Here is a 10,308-nt window from a genome sequence, read left to right on the forward strand (position 1 = left end):
TTGAGGACTGTGTAGTGGGAAAAGTTTACACCACAGGGGCTGAGAAGTGACATAGTTTGTGAGGGAGGGAAATAGAGATTCAGGTGGCAACAAAGCCCAAAGAGGCTTTCTTACAAATTATCATATGTCTGTACTAAAGTGCCACTGAAAAGTCTGTTGCAGAGAGGTGACAGAATCACATTTGACAAGCTACAGAGAAGTCCTACGTGGACTGACTGAAGGCCTGGATAAGGACAGGATCTTTCAGGAGAGACTGCAAGGTAAGAAGGAAAGGATATTTACTTGTTTTTCACTAGAAAACCTGTCCATTTTAAGTTGTTGTTTTTTTTTTAATTAAAATTATCATTTTTCTCTTCCCCTATCTACCCCCAACCCTTGCCAAACACACATACCCATTACTCTCAAATTCCTGGTCTCTATTTCTTTAATACATTTTGGTTTTTTGAGACAAGGTTGTTGTGTTACAGCTCAGGCTGACTTAGAAACTATGTGTAGACCAGGTTGACCTAAAACTCATGTCTCAGCCTCCCTAGTGCTGGAATTTCAGGCTACCAAGCCTAAAGATGAGCCTATAGAGAGGACAGATATGAGGTGGCCAGAGTGGAGAAGTAGTGAGAACAAGGAGAGTGGAGCTGCTTGGAAGACATCAAGAGAGTATTTTAAAAAACAAGTGGTCAAAGGATGCTGAAAGCTACAAAAGCTGAGAAAAATAGAAATTGAAACTACTCATCTGCTCTGATTGCAGGAAAGTTGCCTTTTCTTGGGAGCTGTGAAAGTAGAAGATGGAGGAGGAGGATCTGCAAGAATCAGCTAAGAATAGGGAACAATAGGGACTAGTGAGGAGCAGTGAGCATCAGAACTGCAGAGAAAGAAAGATGGAAATCCAGGAGAAGATACAACTGAAGGCACTAATATGAATGTGACCTCACTTGATTGCTTATCTTTATTGCTCTTCGTAGATAATATGTTGTGTAGAGAGAGCTGGTCTTTTTTAATAAGTTGGAAAAAATATTTAGAGGTGGTGGGGAGACCAGAGGATAACTTGCAGAAGTCAGTGCTCTTCTCCCATCATGTTCTTCTCTGGGATTAAAGAAGGATCAGCAATCTTGGCAACAGACACCTTTACCTGCTGAGCCATCTTGCTGGCCTTTCTTTTTTTAATTTATTCATGTGCATTGGTGTTTTGCCTGCATGTGTGTCTATATGAGAGTGTCAGATCTTGGAGTTCTAGACAGTTGTGAGTTGCCATGCAGGTGCTGAACCCAAGATCTCTGGAAGAGCAGTCAGTGCCTCTAACTACTCAGCCCCCTCTTCCTTTTTTTTTTTTTTTTTTTTTTTTTTTTTGAGGTACAAAATCCTAGGATATGGGCAGAGTTCATTGTCAATCTTGTGAAGAGGACTCACTGCTCCTGCTGCTGTTGAACAAGATGTCAGCATTCTGGGAGTTGAAGGGAGCAGATTTCAGCCTTCACGGATGCCTTTGAGTAGAGTTTTGTGAGGGAAATACAGAATGTGGCAAAAGTAGAATTAGAAATGGATCCAGAGATATTACTGCATTGTTCAATCACCAGATCAAACTCTAGCAGATCAAATTTGCTTCTCATGGATGACCAGGAAATGGTTGCTTGAGGTGGAATCCATTCCTGGTGAGGTTAACAGTAAAGGATTTAAGAGTGTCACATCAACTTAATTAACAAAGCACTGGGTCTGAGAGGCCTGACTTTGGGTTTGAAATGGTTCTATTTGAGGAAAATGCTATCAAGCAGCATCACATGTTACAAAGAAGTCTTGTGTGGAAAGGTCAGGGGCTAGCAAGATGGCTAAGCAAGCAGAGTACTCGCTGAGCCAGCCTCATGGCCTATGTTCAATCCTAAAATCCATATAAAGGTGCAAAAAGAGAACCAACTGAGTTGTCCTCTGTCCACCGCAGGTGCTCCTACACTACACTAATAAAAAGTTTTTTTTTTAAGTCATCAAACTTTTAGCAATCAACACTGATCACTCCACAGCCATTAATTTCATGAGAGGCAAAGCCATCTGCCACCACAGTTACAATCAATAAAGGTACAGATGGTCATTAGCACTTTTTAGCAATGAAGTTGAATTTTGTTTTTTGTTTTTTTTCTTTGTTTGTTTGTTTTGGTTGTTGTTGTTGTTGTTTGTATTTTCTTCCAGATAGGGTTTCTCTGTGTAGCCTTGGACTCACTTTGTAGACCAGGCTGGCCTCAAACTCAGACATCTGCCTGCCTCTGCTTCCCCAACTGCTGGGATAACAGGTGTGTGCCATAGTGCCCATCTGGAGTTGTTTTTAATTTAGATGTTTTTGTGTACATAATGCTCTACACTGTTAACAGGGCATAGTGTTGTAAACATGGGTGTTTTAATTTTATATGCATTGTTGTTTTCCCTGCATGGATATCTGTGTGAGGGTGTCAGCTCTTACAGTTACAAACAGTTGTGAGCTGCCATGTGGGTGCTATGAATTGAACCCGGATCCTCTGGAAGAACAGTTAGTGCTCTTAACCACTGAGCCATCTCGCCGGCCTTGTAAATACAGTTCTTATATGTACTAGAAAACCAAAAGGTTGAAGTGGAGATATTGTATACTTGATGAGGCAGAGACAGAGCTGAGAGTGAAGGAAGGAATAAGGCAGGACCATGGGCAGGCTATAGATCCGAGTTGAGAAGATTAGGGTCATCACTGGACAGTGCAGAAGAGGGAGTTTCCTACAGGTTAAGATGTTCCAACAGAAAAAGCCAAGTGTGCAGCACAGGCCAGGAATCCCAGCACCCTGTCCAATGCAAGGAATTGCAAGTTAGATTAAGGGGGAAGGAGACTGCCTACAACTAAAGCCCATGTGGGATGTATAATAGGGCATCATAAATTACAGGAAGACCTTGCTTCAAACAAGGTGGAAGGTGAGGACCAACACCTGTGGGTGTCTTCTGTATGGGTGCCCACTCTCATAAGTACACGCACACACACACACACACACACACACACTTGCTGTGAAAATATTACAACTGAAAAGCTGAAGAGAAATGTATCTGTTCTGACACTTGTACATGAATGGACTTTGAAAGAATTACACTAAATCAAATAAGCCAGAATTTTTTTTTTTTAATGTGTGCTAATGGTTTCACTTACATGACCTACCTAGGAGTGGAGATAGAAAGTGGAGTGGAGCTTTCCAGATGGGACAGAAGTAGAGAGTTATTGTTTTGTTTCGTGGGTACAGAATTTGACAGGAAAAGTCTTAGGTGTAATGCTTTTTTTAAAAAAATATATTTTATTAATTACAGTTTATTCATTTTGTATCACACCTGTAGCCCCCTTGCTCATCCCCTCCCAATCCCATCCTCTCTTCCTCCTCTTCTCCTGTGCCCCTCCCCCAGTCCACCTATAGGGTGGTTCTCCTCCTCTTCCATCTGATCTTAGCCTATCAGGTCTCATTAGGAGTGGCTGCATTGTCTTCCTCTTAGGAAAGCTGTTCCCCTTCAGGGGGAGGTGGTGGAAGAGCCAGTCCATGAGTTCATGTCAGAGACAGCCCCTGTTCCCCTTACTAGGGTATCCACTTGGAGACTGAGCTGCCATGGGCTACATATGAGCAGGGGGTTCTAGGTTATCTCCATGAATGGTCCTTGTTTGGAGTATCAGTCTCAGAAAAGACCCCTGTGCCCAGATTTTTTGGATTTGTTGCTCTCTTATGGAGCTCCTGTCCCCTCCAGGTCTTTCTGTCTCCCCCTTCTTTCATAAGATTCCCTGTACTCTGGCCAAAGTTTGGCTATGATTCTCAGCATCTGCTTTGATATACTGCTGGGTAGTCTTTCAAAGGCCCTCTGTGGTAGGCTCCTGTCCTGTTTTTTTGTTTTCTCCCTCTTCCGATGTCCATCCCATTTGCCTTTCTGAATGAGGATTGATCATCTTACCCAGAGTCCTTCTTGTTTGGCTTCTTTACATGTACAGATTTTAGTATGTTTATCCTATATTATATTTCTAATATCCACTTATAAGTGAGTATATACCATGTGTGTCTTTCTGCTTCTGGGATACCTTACTGAGGATGATCTTTTCTAGTTCCTACCATTTGCCTGCAAATTTCATGATTTCCTTGTTTTTAATTGCTGAGTAGTATTCTATTGTGTAAATATACCACAATTTCTGCATCCATTCCTCAACTGAGAGACGTCTGAGTTGTTTCCAGATTCTGGCTATTACAAATAAAGCTGCTACGAAATGTCCTTGTTGTATACTTGAGCATATTTCAGATATAGGTATAGCTGGATCTTAAGGTAGCACTATTCCTAATTGTCTGAGAAAGTGCCAGATTGATTTCCAAAGTAGCTGTACAAGTTTACATTCCCACCAGCAATAAAGGAGGGTTCCCCTTTCTCCACATCCTCTCCAGAATATGTTGTCACTTGAGTTTTTTAATTTAGCCATTCTGATGGGTGTAAGGTAAAATCTCAGGGTCATTTTGATTTGCATTTCCCTGATGACTCAGGGTGTTAAACATTTCTTTAAGTATACTTAATAGTTGTACAGCATTGTCAGAGTACCCTAAGCCACTGAAAATGCCACTTGAAAATGGTTGAAATACTACCATGCCTTATTAGCATCTTACCATAACTTGCTAAAAATTGACAACTCATGCCTCTAACACCAGCATTTGGGAGCCAAAACAGAAGGAACTACAATGTAAGAACCTCTGCCTCTCTCTCAAAAAGTGATTACTTTTATGTGCTCAAAGATAGCAGCAACTGAAAATGAACCAAAGAATGAAATTCTAGAAAATTACATTGTTTTCCTTATATAATTAGTTTGTATGTTAATGTTTATGATTTATCAAGGACAAAAAGGCAAAGCGAAGGCCAAAAATAACATATTAGCCAAAGGTCAGCCTCACTAACAAAACTTCACCAGTGAGCTTTTTTCCATACTTCAGAATAGCCAGAACTGCTTATATGCTTGTGTTCTTTAGGTCATTTGGAATGGGTTTTCCTGACTTTAGCAACCTGTGGCTCTCGACTCCTCTAAGATTCTAGAAACTCACTTTAAAGCTCAAACATGACATGCCATGGATAGATGCTCAGCATTTAGCCAAACTGCAAATAGCACAGCCATTCAGCAATAAGGGTGAGCTATAGTCAGCACACCCGCCCTGGATGTCATTCGTTCTAAATGCTTCTCTAGCACTCTAATACTATGGTTGGACTCAATAAGAAATTGTAACATACATTTATTATTCAGGCTTTCCATTTTTATTGCTAACACTGTTTGCCCAGCAGAAAGGCAACAAGATGCAGCCTTGACTGTCTTGATGACTACTAATTGGGTTATGGCCTGCCTTCCCTTTGCTTCATTTGAGGAAGTGCCTGTCAATGAATGTGTTACCCTAAAAATGTGGCTGATTTTCCGTCATTTTGCAAGATGAGACTCTCAAACCAAGCCAGCTATTTTATATGGTGCCCGAGCTATACAAGATCTGCCCCAACCCTCAAGGAGCCCTTGGCTATTTGGGACTTGCACAGATTGAGTTTTTGCAATTTCACTTTATAGACAGGATTCAGATGTAATTCCCATGTGCAGTTTTGCTCTTTATATTAAAAGATATACAACAATGAAGAATCATTTTTAAAAAACAGTTAAATATGAACAGCTGTCATCAAGCATGGAATATGCCTGGAATTCCAACACTAAAAAGGCTGAGGCATGAGTGCCATGAATTTGAGACAAGCATGGACTACACATCAAGTATCAGTCCAAATAGGGCCAGATAGCAAGATCTTATCTCAAAAAACCAAAATATTAAATTATCTATAAATGGTGGAGTTTTGAGTTTTTCTCCTTATATTATTCCTCAGAACTCAGCAATGCTGCAGTGTGTTATTAGTTTTATGGAGTTATTTTGAAAAGCTGACATACTTAAACATTCTCATTTGTCTTTTGTAAATTGTACTTCTATCTAAAACTCACGATTTGGGGTTTGTTACTTTAGCAGAACACATTTTGCTTTAATGCATGTGGGCTGTACAAGAAAACAGACTAGTTAATCACAGATGATGGGCTTATTCCCCATCACTTGTAGAGGCTGCAGTGGCCAAAGCTCGGTGCCTGCAGACTCTGGGGATGGCCTTTTCCTCATGGATGGCATCTTTTATGTGTCTCCCAGTAAAAGGACAAGCAATCTCTTCAAAGCCTTTTTAAAATAGTTTTATTGTTTGAGAATTTCATACATGCATACAGTATATTTTGGCCATATTCACCCCTCCTTACCCTAACTCCTTTTCCAGACACCCCCCCCCCCGTCTCATTAAAATTCAGTTTAAAGTTGTATCACTACAAGACTTTGGTCCCTGATAATTTCCAGTGAGAACCACCATTACTAAATACTTATTATGTACCAGGCTGTCTTCATGTACTTGATATGCATTTGACTCTAGTAGTACCCCTGTAAGGTGTGGGTGCTGTTCTCATTTACAGAGGAGGGCTGTTTTTAATGCTTGCTGACAAGTTTCCCTTGAGACTTTGTTTGAATTACTGTGTTTAGTGTAAAGCTAACAAACTACAGGAACACTCCATAAGTGCTGGGCATAGAGGCAGTTCAGCTACAGAACCTTCATGTCTCCCCAGCATGTGGAATGAGAAGCATGAATCTGTAGAGTCACAACGGTGAGAAGGGAGTCCCCCAACCCAGTCTGCCTGGGCTTCATCATACTTACCACCTTCTTCCTGTTAAAATTGAAAGTTCTCTTAGAATATATATATATATTGTCTTGCCTTACGGCATTAGGAATAGCCTGAAGAAAACTAAACTTCAAGTAAAACAGAAACTATGCCTACAGTGTTAGCCTCCATAGACCCCAGCAGTGAGCCACCACTCCAAATCATATTCCTCAGAGTAATCATTTGGATTGACAGGCTTGAAAGTCATCAGCATATATGGCAAGAGCAGTGATAGTGGCAAGGATTAGAAATGGCTGTCTTTGCATTTACCCTTTCAAATCTATGAATACAGGAAGCCATAAAGGACACAGCACTGTGTGTGGCAGGGCTGACATTCCAAGAACACTCCCAGGAACTAAAAGTCTACCAAACCCTAGGGCATATGCATGTTACCAGAAACAAGACACTGTGGTGAAGAGGCTGACATATTAATACATCAGAGCATGACATAAGACTATTTTGAATTAAAGCCACTTGAAAGTGGGTGCTGGGTTATTCTGACTCTTCTGTTCAAGAGAAGGTGAAAGTTTCATGGGAAAACCACCTTCACTGTAAGAGGAGTAACATCCTTCTTAAGGATAACTTTAGACCAAACCTTACTGAAATACCACAGCTTTTAAGCTCTTTGCTCAGTAGCATTGCTTCCTTGCATCTTACTGTCTTTGTCCACCTCAATGTAACCTACCCTGCTTTGGGTTTTATCTTTGTATGGGCTCCCATGACGTATACAACCTAAGAAATAACCTTGCATGCTTTGCTTTGTTGCATGGGCCCAGCCAGGATCCCAGGACAGAAGTGGAATACTGCAGCCCCTTACATCATCCGCAGAGGCTGCAATGCTTCAGTGTAGCCATCTCCTAATAGATGAAGGTGGCAAGGGATATTTGGGTAGACCGGAAGGTACTGCTCAAATGACTCCTGTGCTTAGTTGAAGGCAGCTAACTTACCAACATTGCCCTGTGAATTAAAGCCAGGTAAAGGCATAGGCTGGAGTAGCATTAAGTCAAAGAGCACCATCGCCATCACAACTGACCTGACTTTCAGAGGCTTCACTCATCACATAACACTTAGCACGCATTTGCATAGTTATAATAGAGCAAATATGCATTTATATACTCATTTCAAATAAAATAAACTGATCTGTTTGGATTATAGCCCATCAGCAAAAATTCTTTAAAAAACAATGAAAGATGACTTCTTCCCTTCCTAAGCATCTACCTGAGCTAAATATAAACTTGAAAAATGTCAAGCCTCAAAAAACAACTACCTGTGTACTATGCCACCTAAAAAAGAAACATGCTAGTTGTAGGAAAGGGGATTTGTGTCATAACAGTTGAGGCCTATGAACCTTTGAACCCACAGCCTTTGACTTGCTCCTCGAGTACCTGCTTCCTAGGATAGATGCAGAGCTCAGAAAGATAATGTATTTATAAAGGGTGATGAGATTTATTATAATGGAGTCATCTTCCTGGCTAGCTTAAATCGTTTCCAGTTACTTTAGAACTCAGATTTCCAAGTGTCTACTCTAAATGCCAATGCTCCTTTAAAGCCTTCATCTTCCACACAGGCACAATGTGGACATTCCCCTAGAATGTGAGAATTAGACAGCGCTCACAGCATGTCGTGGAGGTTGCTGACAGGATACCAGCTCTGTAGGCTCTGTCTTTTCAAAAAGCTGGAACCAGCTCTGAAAATCAAACCTTCTTCAGCATGCATCATCTACGAAACGGATAGTAAGTCAAACAAAGAAAACATGAGAACAGTGGAAAAGCTCCGTTCATGTTCAGTTGACGTTGGGAAAATCCGCAGACTGAAAGGATGGGTGCTTCTGGAGGACAAAACCTACGTTGAAGAGATTACAAACATTTTGAAAGAACTAGGTGCCAACAAAACTGTGATAGCCAGTATTTTAGAACGCTGTCCAGAAGCCATTGTTTGCAGTCCTGCTGCTGTTAACACCAAAAGGAAACTCTGGCAGATGGTATGCAAAAATGACAAAGAGTTAATCCAGTTAATAAACCAGTTTCCAGAACCTTTCTTTACTGTCAAGGACCAGGAGAACCAGAAACTGAATGTTCAGTTCTTTCAAGAGCTGGGACTCAAGAATGTCATGATTAGCAGGTTTCTGACAACGGCCTCTAGCATTTTCCATAATCCTGTAGACAACAATAAACGAATGATAGGGGTTCTCCAGGAGAGCTACCTAAATTTAGGTGGGTCTGAGGCCAGTGCTAAAGTGTGGCTGCTAAAATTATTAAGCCAAAATCCATTCATTGTGTTAAATTCTCCTACGGCTGTAGATGAAATACTAAAATTTCTTCAAGGACAAGGCTTCACAAACTCTGAAGTTCTTCAGCTTCTGTCCAAACTTAAAGGATTTCTTTTTCAACTTCAGCCAGGAAGCATCCAGAACAGCATTTCCTTCACTAAGACTACTTTTGAGTGCACAGACTGTGACCTACGGCAGTTAATTGTAAAATGCCCTGCACTTCTCTATTACCAGCTCCAGTTCTAGAAGACAGAATCCAGGCACTGCTGAAAGAAGGAATCTCCATAGCTCAAATAAGAGAGTCACCGATGGTTCTTGAGTTAACACCACAGGTAATTCAATACAGAATAAGAAAGCTGAATTCTTTAGGCTACAGAATAAAGGATGGACATCTATCAAGTCTACATGGAACAAAAAAGGAGTTTGAGAATAACTTTACCAAAATGCAAGCCAAACAAGGAAGGCCATTTTTTAACCCTGTGGCATCATTAAATGTTGATGAGTGACAGAAAAGTGATCAATTCACAAAGACTTAAGCAATTCATTATAACATTAATGATTCTCAGGACCTACTGAGATTCTGAGTTATGTTTGAGTTACCTCATAAATGATGGTCTCTTGATTCATTTGCTGTATTTTAAAATATAAATTGTGTTTAAATAAAGTCAGGAACTTTGACCTTGAACTATTACTCCAAAACATTGTATATTAAATGGCAGGCATGTGATAGTTTACATGAATCATTTTGAAGGAACTGACAAGTACACACTCTTGATCAGAGTACATGAAGATTTTTGTTCCTAGAGTTGCTACCAAAGTATTAATTCCATAGCACCAGCCCTGAGTCATTACCAGGGCAGCCTGGTCCTTTAGAGAGAACTAACCTCACCTTGTGTGTGGGATGGGTACCTTCGAGGAGTGTTGCTCATCCAGGATTAGTTAAGAGCCTACTTCTGTGGTCAGTTTGAAATCTCTTAAGAAACACACCCTTTCATTATGTTCCTCATTTCAGAAATGAGGTTCATGGTGGAGTGATTTATTAAGATCTGAATTCTGTTCATCTCCAGGAATAGAAATTTCTACCTTTCCCTGGACAGCAAAAGGAAGGAATGCAAACACATTATGGGATGGGGTATGAAACTGTAATTTCAGACTTAATTCATGCACTTGAAATTAATGAAAAGACTGAAAATCTACTTCATGTGATACTACTTTTGGTTGTAGTGTTTCCACTTCCATTTCTAAGATAAGCATTACCCAGATAAAGACTGGCTCACTTTCAGGTGTACAGTTTGTAACTACTACAATATTC

General features: G+C 40.5%; 2 protein-coding genes across 2 annotated transcripts in view; both read left to right on the forward strand.

The window, feature by feature from the left end:
* The window catches only part of LOC110561957 (four and a half LIM domains protein 1-like), a 35,311-nt gene that overhangs the window by 1,176 nt on the left and 23,827 nt on the right, over positions 1 to 10,308 (forward strand). The window contains exon 2 of the mRNA XM_060377822.1: positions 140 to 260. The gene's annotated coding sequence lies outside the window, so the exon portion shown is untranslated. The remainder of the gene's footprint in view (positions 1 to 139; positions 261 to 10,308) is intronic.
* Mterf2 (mitochondrial transcription termination factor 2) lies at positions 140 to 9,681 on the forward strand. The gene is given in 3 exon segments (XM_021658561.2): positions 140 to 260; positions 8,295 to 9,225; positions 9,228 to 9,681. Coding segments are annotated over 2 exon segments (1,155 nt in total). The 5' UTR covers positions 140 to 260; positions 8,295 to 8,345; the 3' UTR covers positions 9,503 to 9,681.

The sequence above is a fragment of the Meriones unguiculatus genome, chromosome 2 (genome assembly GCF_030254825.1).
Source record: "Meriones unguiculatus strain TT.TT164.6M chromosome 2, Bangor_MerUng_6.1, whole genome shotgun sequence".
Classification (NCBI taxonomy): domain Eukaryota; kingdom Metazoa; phylum Chordata; class Mammalia; order Rodentia; family Muridae; genus Meriones; species Meriones unguiculatus.